At 41.3% G+C, this 25,111-nt stretch overlaps 1 protein-coding gene across 1 annotated transcript in view; it reads right to left on the reverse strand.

The window, feature by feature from the left end:
* Positions 1–4,003: 4,003 nt before the first annotated feature.
* The window catches only part of rbm46 (RNA binding motif protein 46), a 350,512-nt gene continuing 329,404 nt past the window's right edge, over positions 4,004–25,111 (reverse strand). The window contains exons 4-5 of the mRNA XM_087980129.1: positions 12,108–12,902; positions 4,004–4,206 (exon numbers count right to left, since the gene is read on the reverse strand). Of these exons, the coding sequence (XP_087836255.1) occupies positions 4,004–4,206; positions 12,108–12,902 (998 nt within the window). The remainder of the gene's footprint in view (positions 4,207–12,107; positions 12,903–25,111) is intronic.

Consider the following 25,111-nt stretch of genomic DNA (forward strand, 5'->3'; position numbering starts at 1 on the left):
TCCAGCATCTGCAGCACTCACTTTTGGCACACGAGGTCACTGTGAATGATCAGTTACATCATTCATCATACTCCCTGGCCTGCAGCTCTACTTCATTTAATTATGAATTCAATTGTTTTAGTCTGTAAAATATTTCTATTATTTACATTTAATCTGAAAGCTACTTAGAATATGTAGGTAATAACAGGCAAGCAGAGCAGATTTCCTTCCTTAAAGAAACTAAACTGAACCAGTTTAGTTTTCCTATAATTGTGTTCTTTTAAAAAATTGAATTCAAATCCTACCATCTGCTAGAGCAGGATTCAAATCTGATCCCCAGAACATTATATGGGATTATAGATTATTAGTCTAGTAATATTACAGACTAGGCATCATGACATATCTTGATGCCTTCTGCCTTCTGTCAGACAGCCAATCTTCAATCCATGCCAGTAGCTCCACCATGGGCCCTTGACCACCATGGGCCCTCACCTTACACAGCAGCCTCCCGTGAGGCACCTTATCAAAGACCTTTTGGAAGTCTACGTAGATAACATGATGGCAGAGCAGCTAGAAGTGGCGATGATATGAGATTCTATCATTAGGAATTCAGATAGTATTCTTTGTAAGAAGATTAAGAATCACACAAACCTGCCTGGTTCCAACTCCCTATTAAATTTCAGTATTCTTGGGATGTTTTGTGTCTTTTACAGACACTTCCAGCATTTCCTTGTTTCCTAAGACCAAGATTCACTGTAGTAACTTTATCTTTTTAAATACTTGTCAAAATTGTTATTATCTGCGCTTATTTTTCTAGCTAACAATAAGTGCAGCCGTAATAACACTTGAGAAATATCACTCACCATCTCACGAACCCCCTCCATTTGCAGCTCACAGCCAATAAACTTACAGCTTTCATAAGATGTCATTTTTATTCACTGTTTCTGATTCCTGAATTTGATTGGATCCTCCCTCTCCACATTCCCAGTAAAGTGTCTCAATGTTTGGTGACAGGGAGTGGAGGGTAATGAGGAAAAACATTTTTACACAAAGGATGATGTGTATCTGGAATTTGTTGACTGAACTGGTGATGGCAGAGACCTTAACTTCTTTCAAAAGCTGCAGTGCTACGGCGCATGCAAGAAACCATGGGAAGGGCATTTGGGAATTTTTGGGTTGGCATGAAAAAATTGGGCCAAATCATTTTTATTCTTGTGCTGTATAATTTTTATGGTTCTACATGTACTATTTCTGTATTAAGACCCTAGGATAAAAAACAGATTTAGGGACGTCTCTCTATTTAATAGTTTTCCCAGTAGCATTGCTGGCTAGGCAAATTTTTTGCCCATGCCTAAATGTGTGGGGGGCAGTTGATAATCAACAACACAATGTAGGTAATAACAGGTAAGCAGAGCAGATTTCCTTACTTAAAGAAATTAAACTGAACCAGATGGGTTTTCCTATAATTGTGTTCTTTTAAAAATTGAATTCAAATCCTACCATCTGCTAGAGCAGGATTCAAATCTGATCCCCAGAACATTACATGGGATTATAGATTATTAGTCTAGTAATATTACAGACTAGGAATCATGACACATCTTGATGTTTTGTGGGATTCTTGGGATGTTTTGTGTCTTTTACAGACACTTTCAGCATTTCCTTGTTTCCCACGATTTCCTCTGCAAACTCACATCCTAAGAACTAAGATTCACTGTAGTAACTTTATCTTTTTAAATACTTGTCAAAATTGTTATTATCTGCGCTTATGTTTCTAGCTAACAATAAGTGCAGCTGTAATAACACTTGAGAAATATCACTCACCATCTCACGGACCCCCTCCATTACCAATGAACCATTTAATATTGATCAAATATATGACAGTAACTCTCCATCACTCTTGACAAATGTCTTCAAACCCTATAAGCTCTGCCATCTAGATAAGAAAGTCTGTGCAAGTTCCCTAAGTCACATACCATCCTGACTCAGAAATGTGTTGCCATTGCTTTACTGTCACTGAGTCAAAATCCTAGAGTATCATCCTTTAAAGCACTGTGGGTGTCACTGCATCACATCAACCAAAGTAGTTCATAAAATGGGCAATTACGTTCTTAACGACAGGGGATTAACATTGACTTTGCTGTAAAGTCGAAACTTTACTGCTGGAACAGCACAGCAGGTCAGGCAGCATCTAGGGAACAGAAGATTCGACGTTTCGGGCACATGCCCTTCTTCCTGAAGAAGGGCATGTGCCCGAAACGTCGAATCTTCTGTTCCCTAGATGCTGCCTGACCTGCTGTGCTGTTCCAGCAATAAAGTTTCAGCTTTGATCTCCAGCGTCTGCAGACCTCACTTTCTTTTTGCTGGAAAGTCCAACAGCCTATGCATCAAATTTTTAAAATGGATGCAAATGACATACTTTTATATTTTATGCTATTTCATTCCATTTTTCCTATATTAAACTGCATTAAGATTATGTGGGAATTCTTGGCAATTACTTAGCAGTTGTGCTTGCTTTAGATTAGATTACTTACAGTGTGGAAACAGGCCCTTCGGCCCAACATGTCCACACCGACCCGCCGAAGCGCAACCCACCCATACCCCTACATCCACCCCTTTAACCTAACACTACGGGCAATTTAGCATGGCCAATTCACCTGACCCGCACATCTTTGGACTGTGGGAGGAAACCGGAGCACCCGGAGGAAACCCACGCAGACACGGGGAGAATGTGCAAACTCCACACAGTCAGTCGCCTGAGTCGGGAATTGAACCCGGGTCTACAGGCGCTGTGAGGCAGCAGTGCTAACCACTTCTTAGTCATAGCACAGTATGCATATTCATGATTATTAAATTCAGTCGTTTATTCAAAGATATTAATAAACTGCATTTTAAAGAGTACTTTTGTTCTCTGGCTGGTTCTTACATTAATTAGGAAAAGCAAAAATTACATAAAATCCAACCTTTTACATTTTTTTTGCTTATCGTACAGAACTCCTGTAAAATGTCACATTTAAAAAAAAAGATTTTCACCTTTCATTCATCAGGGCAATTTGTAAGAAATACTAATATAAAGAAAAAACATGCATTTTACAGTGAATGACAAGGCACTGCATTCCAACAATACCTATTCTCTGACAAGATAAAATGCTTTTTCTTTACATTGTTGTTTCTTGCAGATTGTTTGGATAAATGCAAGGTGAAAAGCTTCAATGAAGTGTGTTCCTTTACAACAATAATCTAGTTTGAATGTGAATTTTAGGACCCTACCATTTGTTACTCAGTTCTGCATTCAGTTAAGCCTGACATAAAGTGTGCTTTCCATTAAAATAAACAATACAAGAAAACAATTTTAGTGATATTTAATTGAACACATGATTGCAACAATTCAACCAATACAATATAAATAATTTTGTCATAACAACGAGAACAAGCAGACATGGCATAAACAAGAAAAATGTCAACTTTAACAATTTGAAACAGTGGGAGTAATTTTACCTTAACGCACGCAGTGAAAACATGGTATTGGGCATGACACCATCTTTATATCCAACTAACACAAATTGACCACAAATTGTTCAGTGTGTGTAAGCAATGTTGCATTCAAATCTCATCAATTTCCTGAGATGGATGGGCTATGTAAAAATTGACCCCAGTGTGACAGTGAACACTGCAACAAAAAAATACAGCATTGTTCCTGTACATTAGTGCAGCCACAATCCTATTAAGAGGTCTTAATTTAGTGTATTAATAATGCTATAAGTATTAAAGAGCAAAATAACTGAAGGCCAACAGACAAATAGACCATCACAGTGATGAAAAACTTGTCAAATTCATTAACAGTATTATGAAATCTTTAACAAGAACATAAAACAATTTGATTAAGATTTTATACATGAAAAAGAATAAAATAATTGAGCCTCAATAAATTGCATAACATAACAGAGAATGAAAAATATTTTTAGAAAACTAACATGCATTTCAAGAAACCTGACAATATTTGTGTATTCCATTCATAATACTATTTTTAGAAGAAAGATCCATGACTAGAAACATATAATCGTTGTCCAATATGACTGCTGTTACCAAGAGGTAACGTTGTTGACAATGGGTAGCTAGGATAGGAGTACGGTCTAGATGCGTATTGTAGCAAGTTGGAAGCAGAAGTTGGAAGAGGTGCACCAACTTGAGAAAGACTATTAACGGAGCTGGTCCGACGCAAACTGTAGTCTGTAAATACATAAATGTGCATATTACTTCACAAAAATATGTTATTAAATTATGCATAGCTACAAAGACTTAAAATATAAATCAACACTCATAGGCCCACACTGAGATAGCCACCACATTGTGTCACTAGGATCTTAATTATTGCTTCAAAAATCTTTGCCATGAATTGTTCAAAGGTATGTTTAAAATAATTTAAATTGCTACATTGTAATGCTACATCGATAGACTACAGGCATGCAATTCAAACCTAGATATCTTCCCAGTCACAAAGAAAATTGGACCAAAGTTCAACATTATTCACAAATCAGTACTGACTTAAATTCACAGGCACAGTCTAAGACAATCAGAGGTTTGAAAATACTGGATTAGATACAGCACAGTATCTTCACAGAAATAAATAAATTATGGCTTGGATTTTTAGCGCTCAATGAGGGTCAGTATAGAGGCAGATCGGCACAAAAAACTAGCACCACTCTCCAGTACATGAAAACCAATCTTCTTACTAAAATATTTTCAATTAGACTGGTGTTGCTGTTAGTGTTGTCTGCCCTCAAGTGGTGGGTAGCAACTTGAGGAAACATAATGGCCTATTAGGGCGATGTTTCTGTGGGCATGCAGCACACTTTGCTGTATCACAAACTAACCTGGAGACAGCCTCCAGGTAACAGACTTGGGATTGTTGGGGGTGGTAGTACTGGCAACTTGGAACCATAGAATACTGAAGAGGCCTTTCAGCCTATCGTATCTGCTGCATCAACAAAATCTACTCTAAATCTATTAGTCCCATTTTTCAGCATGCTTGCTAGGCAGCTTGCTCCTTGTTTCCTAGCTTTAGCAGTAGCTGCAGTTGCCCTAGCATCTATAATGATAGCCTGGCTACTGAGGCCATTTTCCTTTACTTTGAAAGTTTAAATAGTGGAGAAAAATGTATCTCAAATGCCTGGAGTGCAGGTTTTATCCCCTTCTGAGCTGGAGACACCGATTGTCTCTCCAGCTTTGAGTCAACCTTAACCGGACATTTATCCCACCCTCAGTCTGCCATTTGCCAATCTGAGGAAAATCACTGCCAACTGACTATGTATGGCCTTCATTTGACACCAATGTCAGGCTCCCAACCTAAACAGATAGGTCCTCCCTCAACAGTCTTGGAAATGTTGCTAAAACCTTTCCCTAATCTAACTATCCAGTAGAAAGAGCAAGAGATAAGAGCCCCATCACTGTCACCTCAAATGCCTTGTGCTCTGTCAAAATTTGCCATTAATACCCTATGCCAAACAATGTCCCTTTAACTAGGCCTATGACCTTTATAGCACTTTAAAAGCTTTGCATCACATTTTGTAGGCTGAATCCAATGTTATGATCCTTTCTCAAGTCCCCTTGGCCACTTCTTTGTTATCTATCCATTAGTTTGTAGTATCACTATGCCAACATTTATCGCCTTTCTATAACTGGCCTTGAGAAGATGGTGGTGAATTGTCCACAAGAGTCCTTGGGGTGTGCACACGCCTACAGTACTTTTATGAAGTGAGATTCAGGATTTTGGACTATATGGATCCAATCAGGATGGGGTGTGGGTTGAAGGAGAACATGCATGTGATCATGTTCCCATGCAAATGGTGCTAATATTCTAAGTAGTAGAGGAGTTTTGTTAGGAAGGTACAAGCATAAGCCCTTCATTGGGAATGAGGCTTGTGGCCCAAGGAGGCTAAGAGACAAATGGGAGGCGGAGGAAATGGGGCTGTGGGAAAGGTAGCTGGGAATGTGATAGTTGGTGAAGGTGGTAGTGGAGGTAATAGGTCAGAGAGGAGGGTGGAGTGGATAGATGGGAAGAAAGATGGACAGGTAGGACAGTTCTAGAGGGTGGTGCCAAAGGTGGATCTGGAATAAGGTAGGGGGAGGGGAAATTAAGAAACTGGTGAAATCCACATTGATCCCATGTGGTTGCAGGGCCCCAAAGTGAAAGATGAGGCATTCTTCCTTCAGACATTGGGTGGTTAGGGTTTGGCAGTGGAGGAGGCCCTGGATTTGCATGTCCTTGACAGTGTGGGGGAGGGAGTTAAAGTGTTTAGCCACCAGGTGTGGGTTGTTTAGTACATGTGTCCCAGAGACGTTCTCTAAAATGTTCTGCAAATTGGTGTTCCGTCTCCCCAATGTAGAGGGGACCACATCGGGAGCAACAGACACAGTAGATGTTGTGTGTGGAAAAACAGGTGTCAGATGTGGAATGATCCTTCGGGCTTTGGACAGAGGAGCGGGGGGGAGGCGTGGACACAAGTTTTGCACTCCTTGCAGTGGCAGGGAAAGTTGCCGGGAGTGGAGAGTGGGCGGTGGGGTGCAGTGATGTTCTAAGACTGAGAGAATTCAGCCTGCAACAACCCCAACTATCTTCCTTTGAGCTTGGTATGACTTCAACCAGTAAAGAATTTGCCCCTAGTTCCTATTTACTTCATTTTGTTAGGGCTCTATGATACCACACTTAGTCAAATATTGTCTTGGTATCAAGGTCAGTCACTATCATCTCATGCCTTCAGGTTAGCTCTTTTGTTCATATTATGACAAAGGTTACAATGAGGTCAGGGGCTATGTGTAACATAGAAGTCAAAGTCAGCATTAATGAGCAAATATATCCTTCACGGCAATCAATGCTTTTCTGCTTACTCCCCAATGGCTCTCTGAAACTCCATGCCTACGTAACACCAACTCAATGCTTCCAAATATCACACTTTGCCCTTTTACCCATCATGCCAACTCACCTAGTACTCAGCACCTCAGGATCCATGCAGAAATGAAATCAAGGTAAAACCCTAAGTGAATGCTTTAGACTATGCTGAGAAAAAGTCAGTCATTCATAAAAAAATTATTTCCCACATTTACGTTCTTTAAACAAAATTAAACCTTTTAATAACAAACATTTCATTCAAGTCTAACATTGTGATTTATAGTTCTATATCAAAGAATCTGAAACATAAAGAAATGTACTCCACTGTGACAATGGACAGAAATAAAATCAATCCTGCATTAAACCAGAAATAAAAAAAAAAGACTGAAATTGCAAACAATTATATTTTTAAAGTGACTCAAATACTCCAAAGCCTTAGATGGTTGTTTCTACTCTTGCATGTCAGGATCTCGTGCAAACTGAGGGAATTGGGAGAAAGTGAAGACTGCAGATGCTGGAGATCAGAATCCAAAAGTGCTGGTAAAGCACAGCAGGTCAGGCATCATCAAAGGAGACGGAGAATCGATGTTTCAAGCATTAGCCCTTCATTAGGAATGAAGTGAAGGTCCAAAACATCCTCAGATGCTGGGTGACCTGCTGTGCTTTTTGAGCGCCATGCTTTTCGAAACTGAGGCAATGGGAAGCTGAAACTTCAGATGGCAAATTACCCTAAACTGAAACGCTGACTCATGAGTGACAGTGGTCATTTCAGGGCACTATTTTTATATGTCTTGAAACTTTTGATGGAATCATGGGGTGATTCTGCAAGCAATGAAGGAGAAAACATGAGTGCCAAGGAATTTATTGCAGTTTACATAAATGGAACCTTTGACTGAGATATATTAACCCTAGTGAGGTTTGAGAAGATTTGTAGCTCAGGTAAGTTTGCTCGCTGAGCTGGAAGGTTCGTTTTCAGATGTTTCATCACCATTCGAGGTAATAATATCAGTGAGTGCGCCCAGTAACTCTAGCCACTCTCCCCTCCATCAAAGACATCTCGGGAAATGACTACCAGACTACTCAGACCTCTTGGCATCATGGAGTCCACAAACCCACCAACACTCTAAAACAGCAGCTAATGAATTTAAAAGACCCTACACAGGTAACAAGCAAAATGAACGTCATTTGCTAAATACCTTGCAAGAGCAATAACAAACACTACGTTGGATAAACAGACAGAAGACTAGCCACCAGGACACATCAACTAACTACAAAAAGACATGACCTATTAATATCCTTACATGCAGATGAGAAAGGACACCACTTTCACTGGGACAAAACATCTATTCTAGAACAAGCCAAACAGAGACACACATGAGAATTCCTAGAAGCATGGCATTCGAACCAGAACTCATATACATAAATGTTTTGGAGGAAGGTATAGATTGCCTCATTAGCAAGTTTTCAGATGACACTAAGATTGGTGGAGTAGCAGATAATGAAGGGGACTGTCAGAGAATACAGCAGAATATATATAGATAAGAGAGTTGGGCAGAGAAATGGCAAATGGAGTTCAATCTGGATAAATGCGAAATGATGCATTTTGGAAGATGCAATTCCAAAGCAAAATATACAGTAAATGGAAGATTTGTATCCCTTTGCTCCCTGCCCATTCATGCATCCATCTAGATACATCTTAAATGACACCATTGTTCCTGCCCCAAACCACCTCTGCTGGTAACGTATTCCAGGAACCTATGTCTTCCCTAAACTTTCCCCTCTCAGTTTGAACTCATGACCCCTAGTAATTAAGTCCTCCACTTTGGAAAAATGTTCTTTGCTATCCACCCTGTTTACACAGGGGAAAATTGATGTACAGAGAGATTTGGGTATTCTGATCCATTGTTCCTGAAGATGGCAACACAAGTCAGTAAAGTGGTCAAGAAGGCATATGGCATGCTTTCCATCATCAGATGAAGTACTGAGTATAAGAGTTGGCAAGACATGTTACAAGATGGCAACACAAGTCAGTAAAGTGGTCAAGAAGGCATATGGCATGCTTTCCATCATCAGATGAAGTACTGAATATAAGAGTTGGCAAGACATGTATAAGACGTGGGTTTGGACACATTTGGAATACCGTGTACAGTTCTGGTCAACACATTACCAAAAGGATGTGGATGCTTTGGAGAGGGTGCAGAGGATGTTTACCAGGATGTTGCCTCGTACGGAGAGTGCTAGTTATGAGGAGAGGTTGCGTAGGTTAGGATTATTTTCATTGGAAAGAACATGGTTGAGGGTGAATCTGATTGAGGCCTACAAAAATCATGAAAAGTGTAGACAGGGTGGATAGCAAAAAACATTTTTCCAGTGGAGGACTCAATTACTAGGTGTCATGAGTTCAAACTGAGAAGGGAAAGTTTAGGGAAGACATAGGTTCCTGGAATACGTTACCAGCAGAGGTGGTTTGGGGCAGGAACAATGGTGTCATTTAAGATGTATCTAGATGGATGCATGAATGGGCAGGGAACAAAGGGATACAGATCCTTAGAAAATAGATGGCAGATTTGGATACAGGATTTGAATTGGCGCAGGTTTGGAGGGCCGAACAGCCTGTTCCTTGCTGTAATGTTCTTCGTTCTATCAACAAACACATTGATTTGGACCCCATCTACAACTCTCTAAGAAAAAGAACAGGAAATGACATCACCAACACAGGAAATTATATCACCAACCCAAGGAAACCTAAACACATAAACTCACTGATGATGTTATTTAGTATGGTGACAAAACAGCTAAAAATGAACCTTCCAGCTCAGCGAACAAACTTCCATCCAGTATAGTAACCCTCCTGAAGAAGGGCTACACCCAAAACATTGACTTATCCACCTCCTGATTCTTCCTGGTTTGTCATGTTCTTCCAACCTCCTGCTTACCTATCTTAACACTTTTGATAGCTCCTTTTGACAGGTTGTGTTTGACAAGATTTTTGACAGTCTTAGTGAGATTGCCATTTATAAGTTTTACACACATTTATACTTACTTTTACTAATCCCAAAGTCATCTGACAACATCCAAAGGCTACTTTACCTCAAATAAAGGTTCCATTTATGTAAACTGCAATAAATTCTTGGGCACTCGTGTTTTCTCCTTTATTGCTTGTAGAATCACCTCATAATTCCATCAGAAGACCCGTTCTACATTACAGGAATTCCATTATGCACCTCACCATTCTCACGCCTTTTATTAGTTTTGAAAAGGCTGGTACTGGAAAAGCATAGCAGGCCAGGCAGCATCCAAGGAGCAGTAGAGTCGATGTTTTAGGCATTGACTTTGATGCCTGAACATCCTGCTCCTCAGATGCTGCCTGACCTGCGGTGCTTTTCCAATGCCACTCTTTTCCACTCTGATTCTCCAGCATCTGCAGTCCTCACTTTCTCCCTTTTATTAGTTGGCAACTCAATTTTTAAATTGTGCTTCTCACTAACTATCCCACCTTATTACAATTTATTTGGGATAGCAGTTCAAAATTTAGGCCCATCATTGCTCAAGCTAAAAAGGCCCTAGCCTCACATAAGTGAATACTGGTATCCTCTTCATCATTATCAACAACCGTCATGACATAAGAACAAAGAAAATTTACAGCCCAGGAACAGACTCTTTGGCCCTCCAAACCTGAGCCGAATCAAATCCACTGTCTAATCCTGTCGGCCAGTTCCTAAGCATCTGTATCCCTCTGCTCCCAACCTACTCATGCATCTGTCCGGATGCATCTTAAATGAATCTGTCCAGATCTCAGTCAATTTAGCATATGTTCTTACAGTTATCCTCCACTCCTCGAACACTGGCCTACTCTCCAAACCCACCTCTCTTTTACACTTTCTGAATCCCTATGCCTCACCCTCTGTCCTTCCTGCTCAGAAAAGGAAAATCAAGATTGAACTTTCATGTTTCTTTTTCTTCCATTTAACTGTGATAACTTCTGTAAAAGTTTGCAGAACCCTCAGAGAAATGGTGTTCATGTCAATAGCTTTTATGAAACAAAAACTGAAATTGCTGGAGAAACTCAATAGGTCTGGAAGCATTTGTGGAAAGAAAACAAAGTTGATGTTTCTGAAGAAAAGTCACTGGATTTTAAACCTTAACTCTGTTTTCGCTCAACAGCTTTTGATGTTTTGTCCAAGTTTTTCATAGATCTTGGGGCGAAGCTGCAAATGATTGGGTTATGACTACTGAAGTTCAACTCCACAATTTAACTGTGCTTTGATTTCCCATTCTAAAAGTTTGTCTTCCTTGACATAATGTTTTCTGCTCTATAACAATGTTTTCTACATATGTATCATAGAATGTAGAATATAGAACTATATAGCACAGGAACGGGCCCTTCGGCCCATGGTGTTATGTTGAACATGAAACTAAGTTAAGCTAATCGTTTCTGCCTGCCTTTGATCCATATCCTTGCATATTCAAATAAGAAGCATAGGCTGTGCACAGCAAAACATCCTGAATTCTCACCATTCTCATATAACAAAAACTGTAACTTAGCCTTAGTTCGTAAAAAGATGAATTTTTAAGAAATTATAATACTTTTCCACAATCATCCTTGTCACAGCATATTCACTTTGTTAGATTTCCTGAAAATATATTAGCAATTTGTCTCATTGTTCACCCAGAAGTCAGATGCCTCAGTAAGGAATTCTTGCCGCTCTCTAAAATGTTGCTCTACTTTGATCATACATCAGGAGTGTTAGTTTCCCAACAATCCAGAACTTTGTGACTCCTTGGTAGACAAAACCTACTGAAATGTCCTGCTGACATACTCACTAAACCAGAATAGAATGCTTCTTGTGAAATATATTGGCTTAATAGTTTAGACAGAGACCTCTGGAATGTTCACGTGTGTGTGAACATTTCACAGTGAGGTTTACAAATATGTTTCAAAGTAGAAAGTCTGGAGTTGTGCACTTAGAAAAGCTTCCCCTATCATTACAAAATGGATTTTTTTCTGGGGGATTTTTATACTTATTCAGAATGTAGTGCAATGCCTACAGGATTCAGCTACAGAAATAGAGTGAAATTAGCATTTATTTTAAATGAATAAAATGTAATAGGCATTTTACTTACTTCAAAATTACAGCTGAAACAGGACTTAATTTTCAAAATATATACATTGTTGCAATGTGGTGCAGACTTCATCTGTTCTTTGCACATAAAGTTAAGAGAGAAAGCCAGAAATACTAACCTAAATGTGTGAGTGCATATTGTGCAGCTAGTTCCTTAGCATCTTCCAGCATTGTGCAGAGCTTATCAGGCATGAAATGGCTCAGTGTACCTTGTGAACTGTTCGCAAGGGAGGGAATAACCACTTTATAAACAAGCAGTTGTTTCCCATCCTGACTTGTTGTTGAGTATAGGTAGTACTCTGGTGGCGCCCAGTTATTTTTGTTGCAATAATATTCCAAGTGTGTAACTGAAGACTGAAAATGGCTAGGCTTCAATGAATAAATACTCAAAGGCGTAAGCTTTATTCCAGGGAATAAAGGATATGTGCATCTCTCCAGTTCAGGTGAGCATGGGCTATGGTGACCATTCAGACGTGCCGGTAAGCTTGGTGACCTTCCTGGGGTTTTTGCTATCCCATCTTCCTTGTTGGTAAATGTTAGTCGTTGATTTTCACAATTAATATTGACTTGACTACCTTGAGTGTACTTCCAAGAGCCATCTTTATTAACTGGCTTTGCAAGGGTGACTTCAATGCTAGCACCATCTATACACTTTCCATTCATAATATTCATAGCTGTAACTGCATCATCTCTGTCAAAAAAGTGCACAAATGCATAGTCTCTGAGCTTTTTTACTCGTTCAACTGCTCCAGGCTTAATTTTGTTAAATTCCATTTTGATAGTCTCTTCTGTTGTGGATATCATCAGGTTTCGGACATAGAGTACCTTAACCTTTTGCATAGTTTCCTCATCCACTTCTTTTTCTGGGTCTGCCCAATCCACCTGAATGGTATGCCCCCACAATTGAAAAGTACCTGAAAAATACAGATGAGGTCAAGATGTTATTTCTAAAGTAACAGTGGCTTGGATCTACATTCTGCATTACCAAACTACTTGTTATTTCCCATCACTATGTAATTACAAATACATTGTATTTGCCAGTTGGAGCTAAAATTTGGAAACATTACTTATTTGGAATTAGTTTTGGTTGAGGGGTTAGAGAGTTTATTTTTTAGGTTGTGAGTTCCCCATCCTCCAAGGCTGAAATTACAGCTATGGAGAAGAGGCTACCAAGTCCAGAGGTTCAAGTGACACAATCCCTGACTCACTGGATTAATGCTTTTCCTTAAATTTAGAAATATTTTCAGCACTGAGTGCTGAGCATGCCTGGGATGTTGATGCACCAACATGGCCCAGCCAGAGGCTGTTAAGTGAAAGTGACTGACAAATGAATAGGGAGTGGATGAAACTAGGAATCAATAAGCTAAGCTGGGAAATGTGCTTTTGCTCCTATCTGTTTGTTCCTTACCCTGGAAAATGTGCTCCTTGCCCTGGAAAATGTGCTCCACAGGTACTGAAAACTAGGTGGGGTAAGATGAGTGGATTGCAGCACGTGGTAAGAAATAATTACAGTGGAAGGGATTGATTTTAATATAAATGGGGGAAGAACATCTTGGGGTGAGGGCCTAATTAGTGCATGTGTATTAAAATGGGGTTACATTGAAAAGTATTGATTCAGGATTATGCAAGAACACAAAGTAACTGCACATTGAAAGAAACAGAAAATAGCAGGAATAGGGTTTTCGGCTCTGAGAGTGCTCAGCCATTCATAGCTGATCCTTTAAGTCTGTTTCTTGTTTCTGCTTTCTCCCTTTGATCATTTTATCTCTAATAACCATAGCCAATTCCTTGAAAACATTCAAAGTTTTGGCCTCAGCTGCTTTCTGTGGCACAGATTTCCACTGGCACAGATTTCCACTGGCTCACCACTCATCTTAGTCGTGCCTCGTTAACTGGTTCTGGACCCCCTGATAATTTTAGAGTTTTCTATCAGATCCCTGCTTATTCTTCTAAATTCCAATGCATATAGTACTAACACATCCAGGCGCTTTTCATATGTCGGTCCTGCCATCCCAGTAATCAATGTAATAAACCTTCACTCCACTCTCTCCGCAGTTCAGGTAAGAAGATCAAAATCACACACAATACTCCAGTAAGTGTGGTCTCATCAAGGCCCTGTACAATTACAGCAAGACATTCCTGTTCCAGTATGTAAATTGTCTTGCTGTGAAGGCCAGCATACTACTTGACTTCTTCATTGCCTGCATGATTACATTCAGCGACTGGTAGGTCGCCCAGGTCTTGTTGTACCTCTTCTTTCCCAATATATCACCATTCAGATAATAATCTATTATCCTCAGTGAGCAAGCAGTTGAAGATAAGTATGCAGGTGCAGCATGTGGTAAAGAAGGCAAATGGTATGCACCCTTCATTGCAAAAGGTTTCATGTACAGGAACAGGGGTGTGTTGCTGTAGTTATATAGGTCTTTGGTGAGGCCACATCTAGAACATTGTGTGCAGTTTTGGTCTTCTTTTCTGAGGAAGGGTGCTCTTGCTCTCGACAGAGTTTACCAGGCTGATTCCAGGGATGGTGGGGCTGACGTGTATGAGGAGCGATCGATTAGGTTAGGATTAGGAGGATGTTCCCGATGGTGGGTGTATCCAGAACCAGGGGTCACAGTCTGAGGATTCAGAGTGGACCATTTAAGACAGAGATAAGGAGACATTTCTTCACCCAAAGAATGGTGAGCCTGTGGAATTCATTATCACAGGAAGTAGTTGATGCCAAAATATTGAATGTATTCAAGAGGCGGCTAGATGTAGTACTTTTGGTGAATGGGAACAAAGGTTATGGGGCGAAAGCAGGGTTAGACTACTGAGTTGGATGATCAACTATTAGTGTGATGGATAGCGAAGCAGGCTCGAAGGACAGAGTGGCCTCCTCCTGCTCTTATCTTTTATGTTTCTATGTCTATGATTGTATGTTTCCTATTTTACTATCTAAGTGTATAAGTTCAGATTTATCTAAATTATATGTCATCTGTCATGCAATGCCCACTCACTCAATATGTTCAAAATTAAAGCATCTCTACGTCCTTCTCACAGTTCACGCTCTATTGTGTCATCTGCAAATTTAGGGATATTACATTTAGTTTTCTCATCTACATTATTAATATATATTATGAACACTAAACACTTTGGTGCTCACCAGTCACTGCTTGTCAGTATTGCATAAATGTATTGGAATTTACAGGCTTGCATTGAGTACACTGCTCAACTGTTAAGATGGTTCAATTTCTGTTCCCTGGTCATTAGTGCAACAATCCAAGAATACTCTAAGAGGATCCAAGATGGAGGTGGATTTGGAAGCTCCAGATGGAACTTGTCTGCTCTGCCTGTTCTTTTTTTCTTTTTCCTTTTATACTCTTAGTACTTTTTTCTTCTTCTTCGCTCATTGCCTTTGACGATTCCCGGCCTCTGGCAACAATTCCTGGCCTCGAGAGCAACGATTCTGGGCCATGACTCTTGGTCTCCAGTGATGACTCATGGCCTCGTGACCTTCTGGCCTGGCACAGTGGCCTCCTGGCATGGCATGGCAACCTACCAGCCTGGCATAGCAGCCTCAGCCCAGCGAAGTGTCCTCGGCCCGGCATGGCAGTCTGAAGTTGTCTCCTAGCCTCATGGTTCTCAAAATGAAGTCTGGTGCAGTCGGGAGCCAGGGCCAAGTGCAGACTGGAAGTTCTGAACTTGTATCTCTGCAATGCTGGACATTTTATTTCTTGAGTCTCTGAGATTTTGTAACTAAAGAAGATGTAAATAGCAATCTTTGTACCTACGTTGGCACTGTAAATGACTGCATATAAATTTTTTGCTATGCTCAGTGAGTATATGTGGCAATAAAGACTGATTTGAATTCTAATCTATAATTTGAAATTAATGGACTTTTATCTTTTAATATTAATGTTCACAAGTTTTTGGGTCTCAGGTACATACAGTAATCCAGTTCGCACACTTGTATCAGGCATCCTATAGTCTAGAAAACATTGAAATCTATAACTGCTAGGAATCTAAACATTCTGATTCAGGAGGTTATCATTCATGCATACAGATTGTGAAATCTTAGAGAAATAAACCCAACCTCAGATATAATCACTAGTCTGACAAAATTTAGGAGGTATCATATCCAATTACTATTGATTAAACCAGATTACATCAACATATTTAAATCATTTAAATAAAAATTTCTGAAGAAGTCAGAACAATTAACTGTATTTCTCTCTCCAAAGGTGTCACCAGACTTGCTGAGTTTCTCTAGCATTTTATGTTTTTTTATTTAAATTGATGTTTTACTGAAAATAAAATTACACAGGATATAACATTTTTGATTGTCATTGCCCTCAATTAAATCTGCCAAGATAGATTGATATCTTTCAGATTCACCTTTCCCAGCAGTATTTAGTGCCAAGTAAATAGGATTTTCATATATAAAGAACAAAATAATACAGGAACAGGCCCTGCAAGTCTGTGCTGACATACTATGTTCTTCCCTTCTAAAACTATCTTCACTTACAGGATCCGTATCCCTCTATTCCCTTCCTATTTGTGTATTCGCCCAGGCGTTTCTTGAATATTGCTATTGTGTCTGCTTCCACCACTTCCTTTGGCAGCACGTTCCAGGCACTCACTACCCTTTGTGTGGAAAACCTATCTTGCACATCTCTTAAACTATTTAACTCTTAAACTACCACCCAGGTAAATAGTGCGGTGAAGAAGGCATATGGCGTACTGGCTTTTATTAGTAGAGGAATTGAGTTCCGTAGTCCTGAGGTCATGTTGCAGTTGTATAAGACTCTAGTGCGGCCGCATCTGGAGTATTGTGTGCAGTTTTGGTCGCTATAGGAAGGATGTGGAGGCACTGGAACGGGTGCAGAGGAGGTTTACCAGGATGTTGCCTGGTATGATAGGAAGATCGTATGAGGAAAGGCTGAGGCACTTGGAGCTGTTTTCATTGGAGAAAAGAAGGTTTAGGGGTGACTTGATAGAGGTGTACAAGATGATTAGGGGTTTAGATAGGGTTGACCATGAGAACCTTTTTCCACATATGGAGTCAGCTATTACGAGGGGGCATAGCTTTAAATTAAGGGATGGTAGGTATAGGACATATGTTGGGGGTAGATTCTTTACCCAGCGAGTCGTGAGTTCATGGAATGCCCTGCCAGTAGCAGTGGTGGACTCTCCCTCTTTATGGACATTTAAACGGGCATTGGATAGGCATATGGAGGATAGTAGGCTAGTGTAGGTTAGGTGGGCTTGGATCAGCGCAACATCGAGGACCAAAGGGCCTGTACAGCGCTGTATTTTTCTATGTTCTGTTCACCCCCCCCAAAAAGCTGTGTCCCCTAGTAATTGAATCCTTTGTGCTGGGAAAATCACTCATACATTCCACTCTATCCAAGCTATTCATAATCTTATAAACTTCTATCATGTCATCCTTCAACTTCTTGCATTCCAGTGAAAACAAACCCAGTCTATCCAACCCTTCTTCATAGCCAAAATTTCCCATACCAGAGAGCAGCCTGGTGAACCTTTTCTATACCCTCTCCAAATCATCTACATCCTTCTGGTTGTGTGGTGACCACCATTCCTGATGAAGGCCTTATGACTGAAACATTGATTCTCCTGCTCCTTGGATGCTACCTGACTGGCTGTGCTTTTCCAGCACCACACTCTTCGACTCTGATCCTCAGCATCTGCAGTCCTCACTTTCTCCTGGTGTGATGTCCAGAACTGTACGCAATAAATATCAGGAACTGTGATGTCATGAAACATGATGATAGCCATCACACTGAAGTTTTCTCAAAACAGAGTGTACCAAAAAGATACAAACACATATACATTAATATTGAATTAAAACATTCCAGAGAATGAAATAAATAAGATTGCCTTAAGAAACTCAAATATGACAAAGTGTACAGTTTCTACAGTGAAATGATCAGGGTTAATCAGATTATATAGATTAAATAGCATAGAAAAAAAACCCATCTGGTTCATGGCTAATATTCCAGTTGAGTCTCCTCAAATCTCTTCTTATCGAAATTTATCATCGTAATCATCTCCCTTCTCTCACAAATAGTTATTGAGCTTCCCTCGAAGGCATCAATACTATTCACTTCAATGCTCTCTGTGATAATGCTTTACATTGTTATCACATTTCAGGTTATGAAGTTTCTTCTGAATTCCTATGGAGTGCCTGCTATAATGTTCACTGATGGCCTTCAGTTATCAGGGGTGAAAGAAGCCAGCAACAAATGTCTGAAATTTATTTTTGATAAAGGAATCATGTATTTAAAGCTTTTTTTTTATGATTTGTAGTGAATGCAAATGCTAACACAGTTGGTGAGGGAGTGGCCGGCATTACGGGACTTGGACTGTGAGTGGCTGTTAGATTTGAGTGGCCAGAAAAATTCCCACAGCAGGAAAATAAAATGCTGGGCCAAATTTAGTGATGGGACCATTTGATGAAGAGACAGAAGGTAGGATTGTGTACACCGAATATGCTTACTTAAAAGCTAACAAAATAGCTTAAGGCATAACATACCAGCTTTCTTGAGTACCATTGGGAGCAAGGCATTCTCAGTTCTAAGGAGTCTGGTGCAACCAGAGAAACCTGCAAAAACACACCGAGAACTATACAAACATTTGGGGAGTTATTTTGCACCACTGATGACCATAGAAAGTTTTCATTTTTATAAATGGGTGCAGCACAAATGAGAGTCCATCGCCCAATTTATGGCCACCTGAATGAGGTCAGTGAAATATTGTGAATGTGGAGGACTCCTCCAAAATGATGCGTGAGACCATTTGGTATGTGGCTTCTGACACAAAGCCATCCAAAGAAAGTGACAAACAAGGACAGACCTTGAGTTTAAGGCAAATTTCAAAATTTCTGACTAGATGGAGTTGACCATCAGCGAAGCAAAAATTCAGTGATGGGTGCAGAAAGTAGTGGAAACTCAGCAGAGTGTGGTACCAACCATAGAATGCCACCAATGTGGCAGAAGTGGCCACGTGGAGTCAAGAAGCCCAGTGCTGCCGGTAACATATTTCAGGCTATACTGCCTGAAATTGTTGAGTACAATTCAAATGAGAGACGGGGTGTTTAAAGAAGATAATTCAGAGCACAAGACATAAAGTACTTTATCTTTATTTCTTCACTTGTGGGATGAATATGTTTATTGCCCATATCGATTGACTTTGAAAAGATGGTGGTAAGCTGCATTCTTGAACTGCTGCAGTTCACCTCTTGTGGGTTGACTCACAGTGCCAGTTGAGAGGGAATTCCAGGATTTTGACCCAGCAATATATTTCCAAGTTAGGATGGTGAGTGGTTTGGAGAGGAACTTTAAGGTGGTGGTGTTCTCCTGTATCTGCTGCCTTTGTTCTTTTGAGGGAAGTGGTTTGGAAAATGTTATCTGAGGATCTTCAGCGAATTTCTGCAGTGCATCTTGTGGATAGTACATACTGCAGGAGAAGCTGAAGGCCCAGAGTCAGCAGATTTTCAGTTAAACATCCTGTCAGTGTGAGGGGAAGTTGATCATTTCAGAGTTCTGATGGAAATGGATACAAATGCAGTGGTGTTTCTGATTCCCAAATCATTATAAAAGGAGAAGTTAAAGGCAATGCCTAAGTGTGCCAAATTTCCTTTCTTTTTAGTGAAAAACAGCTACCATGCGTTATTCATTCAATGCTGGTTTTAGACATTAAAGTTAAATAGGCAGGTGGGCTCAAAAGCAGGTATAAAGATTTTTAGGTATAAAGATGTCCTCAAGGGAGCCCTGGAGGCAATGAAGGGAGAACTTAAACTTCGGTTGAAGCAGGAGGGCATGCAGGTCCAGTACCATACGCCATCCAGCCTAAAGTGGAGGCGGAACTGGAAAGACCAGCTGTGAACCTGGAAATGTTGGAACCAGTAACCAATAGGGAATGTGCGCCTCCAGTGATTCCGGTCTTTAAAACAGTGAAGCTTTGTGATAACTTGAAGGTCACAGTCAAACCAATCCTGTATGTGAGGATCTGTTCAGGGGACTGGCTGGGGGAAAGAAATTCTTAAAAATGGTTTGTCAGGTCTATTTGCAGATGGGTACTGTGAAGGCTGATGATAGGACACACAGTGGACTTTTCTGCTACAAATGATTTTCTTTTGGCAGGTGTCTAGTGTTACCTTGATGGTACTTTGATTTTTGTATTTATTTGTGGGATGACCATCATTTATTGCCCATACCCAGTTGCCCTTGAGAAGGTGATGATGAGCTGCCTTCTTGAATTGCTGCAGTCCACCTGTTGTGGATTCACCCACAATACCTTTAGGGAGGGAATTTCAGGATTTTGACCCACCACTAGTGGAGTAATGGCAATATATTTCCAAGTCAGAATGGAGGGCAACTTGGAGAAGTGCTGGGTTTCCCTTGTACCTGCTGCCCTTGTTCTTCTGATGGAAGTGGCTTGGAAAATGTTGTCTGAGGATCTTTAGTGAATTTCTGCATTGCATCTTGTGGATAGTACAAACTGGTACTACTGAGTGTCGGTGGTGGAGGGAGTCAATGTTGTTGCTGTGGTGCCAACCAAGTGGGCTACATTGTCCTGGATAGTGTCATGTTTCTTGTCTATTGTTGGAGCTGCACCTTGTGTCTTGCAGATGGACAGGCTTTGGGAGGAAGGAGGTGAATTGACAGTGAGAGATTCAGTGATGGCAATACCATTGAATGTTAAGGGGTAATTGTTAGATTATCTCTTACTGGTGATAGTCACACTCTGGCATTTGTGTGGTGCGATGGTTACTTGCCCCTTGTTAGTCCAATCCTAGGTGTTGTTCAGATCTTGTTGCATCTGAACATGGACGGCTTCAGTATCTGAGAATTCACAAATGGTGCTGAACATTACACAACCATCAGCAAACATCCCCACTTCTGACCTTATAATTGAGGGAAGGTCATTTATGAAGCATGTTGCATGAAGCACTTATGTTGGACCTAGGACACTACTCTGAATAACTCCTGCAGAAATGTTCCTAGAGCTGAGAGGACTGACCTCCAACAGTCACTGCCTAAACTTTCTGACCCACAGACCGCAATCAGTGAATCCACCTCCTCCACGATAACATTCAACACTGCAGAACATCAAGGATGTGTCCTCAGCCCCCTATTGTACTCTTTGTACACCCACAACTATGTTGCCAAATTCCAAATGAGTGGCATACAAGTTTGCTGATGACACCAACACAGTTGGACGAATATTGAACAATAACGAGTCCAAATACAGAAGGGAGATAGAGGGCTTGGTGACATACTGCAATGACAACAACCTCTTTCTCTCAACATCAGCAAAACTAAAGAACTGATCATTGACCTGAGAAAGAAAGGAGGAGAACACACCCCCATCAATATCAACAGAACTGAGGTTGACAGGATGGAGAATGTCAAGTTCCTCAGCGTGATGATAACCAACAACCTGTCCTGGACTTCCCACGTATATGCGAGGACCAAGAAGGCACAAAAATGCCTCTTCTTCCTCGTGCACCTCAGGAAATTTGGCATATCTATAAAGACCCTTACCAATTTCCACAGATGCACAATTGAAAGCATACTGTCCGGTTGCATAACGGCTTGTTATGGCAACTACTCTGCCCAGGACCGTAACAAACTACACAAGATAGTGTGCACAGCCCAGACCATCACAGAAGCCAACTTTCTATCCACAGACTCCATTTACATGGCTTGCTACCGTGGAAAGGCTGCTAACATCATCAAGGTCCCATCGCACCCCAGTAATGATCTCCTAGAACCTTGTCTGTCAGGCAGAAGATACAGAAGGCTGAACACACACATATCAGATTCAGGTACAGCTTCTTCCTGGCCACTATTAGACTGATGAATAGACTGTCTAGCCTCAAATAATGCTGACTTTGCTCTTGCCTCATGAATGTCCTCTGCAATGTAAACGTGTATGCCTCTATCTAAGTCTTTTTGATTTGTAAACCCTTGCTTACTATAATCTGCTTGTACCCTCATAAACAAAGCTTTTCATTGTATACATGACAATAAATCTATCAATCAACGACGTGCAAAGTAAGACTCCAATCAGTGGAGACTTTGCCCCAGATACCTATTGATTCCAGTTTTGCTTGGGTTACTTGATGCCACACTCGGTCAAATGCAGCCTTGATGTCAAGGATTGTCACTCTCACCTCACTTCTGGAATTCAGCTGTTCTGCCCATGTTCGAACCAAGGTTGTTATAAAATCAGGAGCTGAATGGCCCTGGCTCAACCAAAACTGGGTGCCACTGAGCAGGTCATTGCTGAGCAGGTGCTGCTTGAAAGCACTGTTGATGACAACTGATGATTGAGAATAAGTTGATGGGATGGTAATTGGTCGGGTTGAATTTGTCCTGATTTAAACATACAGGATATGCCTGGGAATTTTCCACATTATTGGGTAGATCCCAATGTTGTAACTGTACTGGATGAGCTTGACTAGGGGAGTGGCAAATTCTCGAGCACAAGTTTTAATGACTATTATTGGAACATTATTAAGGCCCATAGCCCTTCCAGGATCCAGTGCTTCCAATTGTTTCTTGATATGGAGTTAAAGACTTGTATCTATATGCCAAGGATCACTGGAGGAGGTTAAGATGGATCATCCACTCGGTACTTCTGGCAGAAGACTGCTGTGAATGAACTGATGTGCTGGGCTCTTTCATCACTGAGGATGGGGACATTTGTGAAGCCTCTTCCTCCAGTGAGTTGAATAATCACTCACCACTATTCACAACTGGATCCTCTGAAGATCAGAAATTTCCAGATCATCTGAAGGGGAGTATTTGCAAAACCTAGAAGAAACCAAAAAAACAATTGCAGAAGCATGGCCTACAAGTAAAAAGGGAGAAATGCGTGATTTTTAAAGACTCCATAGAGTACCTGGGCCATAAAGGCTATCATGTCAGCCCCTAGAGCAGAGAACGTGTCTCAAATGAGATTGTTCTTGTGATTTTTAAAGTTCTATGGCAAATTCTTGTTTGATTAGCAACTGTGCTAAAACACCTGCATCTGTTGCTGGGAAGAGGACATCCATAGAAATAGACCCAGGAATATGAGGAGCACTACAAGGAGGTGAAGGAAGCTTGAAAAGGTCAGAAGTGTTGATTCATTTTGACCAGAAGTTATCACTGCAGTTTTCAATGTCTCACCTTATGGGGTGTCTGTATTATGTATCTTGAAGAACAGAGAGAAAGGAGGTAAAAACAATGACTGCAGATGCTGGAAACCAGATTCTGGATTAGTGGTGCTGGAAGAGCACAGCAGTTCAGGCAGCATCCAAGGAGCTTTGAAATCGACGTTTCGGGCAAAAGCCCTTCATCAGGAATAAAGGCAGTGAGCCTGGAGCGTGGAGAGATAAGCTAGAGGAGGGTGGGGATGGGGAGAAAGTAGCATAGAGTATGCTGAGATCATCCGCCGACATTTCCGCCACCTCCAAACAGACCCCACCACCAGGGATATATTTCCCTCCCCACCCCTTTCCGCCTTCCGCAAAGACCATTCCCTCCGTGACTACCTGGTCAGGTCCACACACCCCTACAACCCACCCTCCCATCCTGGCACTTTCCCCTGCATTCGCAGGAACTGTAAAATCTGCGCCCACACCTCCTCCCTCACCTCTGTCCAAGGCCCTAAAGGAGCCTTCCACATCCATCAAAGTTTTACTTGCACATCCACTAATATCATTTATTATATCCGTTGTCCCCGATGCGGTCTCCTCTACATTGGGGAGACTGGGCGCCTCCTAGCAGAGCGCTTTAGGGAACATCTCCGAGACACCCGCACCAATTAACCACACTGCCCCGTGGCCCAACATTTCAACTCCCCCTCCCACTCTGCCGAGGACATGGAGGTCCTGGGTCTCCTTCACCGCCGCTCCGTCACCACCAGACGCCTGGAGGAAGAACGCCTCATCTTCTGCCTCGGAACACTTCAACCCCAGGGCATCAATGTGGACTTCAACAGTTTCCTCATTTCCCCTTCCCCACCTCACCCTAGTTCTAAACTTGCAGCTCAGCACTGTCCCCATGACTTGTCCGGACTTGTCCTACCTGCCTATCTCCTTTTCCACCTATCCACTCCACCCTCGCTTCACTGACCTATAACCTTCAGCCCTCCCCCACTCACCCATTGTACTCTATGCTACTTTCTCCCCACCCCCACCCTCCTCTAGCTTATCTCTCCACGCTCCAGGCTCACTGCCTTTATTCCTGATGAAGGGCTCTTGCCCGAAACATCGATTTCAAAGGTCCTTGGATGCTGCCTGAACTGCTGTGCTCTTCCAGCACCACTAATCCAGAACAGAGAGGAAGGGCCCATTGTGTTTAAATCATGGTCACTAACAAAGATGGAGGAGAAGTATGTCCAAGCGAAAAAGGAAGGAAGGAGAACTGTGTTTGGTGTTAAGAATTCCTCTATGGCAGGCATGTTGTGTTTCTGACAGGGCTGTGGATGCCTACCTCCATTTTTGGCCCATGCACAGGCAAAACACCTGCAGAGATGGGCACTGGCTCTGTCACTCATATGAAATCATACACTAATAGTTGGAGAAGCACGGCAATGTGGTTGCTTTATTAAAATTACCACTACATGGAAATAAGGATGTTCCCCATTGCAGCCTGAAAATTATGCACTTTTCCCGGAATGACAAGGTTTCAGTCTTACCAAGTTAGGTGTGGTCTTGACATTTTTAAGTTCATAGAATCTCTCAGTTTGACCTATTGAGACCACACAGACACTTTGCAGAAATCCCACCAGGCTCTCTCCCTACCCTATCCCTCTAACCCTGCACTTTCCTGTGACAAATTTACCTAGCCTGCACATTGTTGGACTGTGGGAGGAAACTGGAGCACAGGGAAGAAAACCACGTAGACACAGGGAGAATGTGCAAATTGCACACAGTCACCTGAGGGTTGAATTGAACCTAGGATCCCTGGCACTGTGAGGCAGCAGTGCCAACCACAGAGACACCATGCCATCCCAAGTGGTGGATTCAGTCCTGAGAGGAAAGACATTTCATAGAAACATCCCAGAATTATACCTTGACTTGTTTGGAAGGTGGGAGTTATATGTATCAGATGAGTGTGTGGGG

This window comes from Chiloscyllium plagiosum, unplaced genomic scaffold (assembly GCF_037043375.1).
Source record: "Chiloscyllium plagiosum isolate Xiang-an unplaced genomic scaffold, Cpla_swu_hap1 HiC_scaffold_36, whole genome shotgun sequence".
NCBI classification, from domain to species: Eukaryota; Metazoa; Chordata; class Chondrichthyes; order Orectolobiformes; family Hemiscylliidae; genus Chiloscyllium; species Chiloscyllium plagiosum.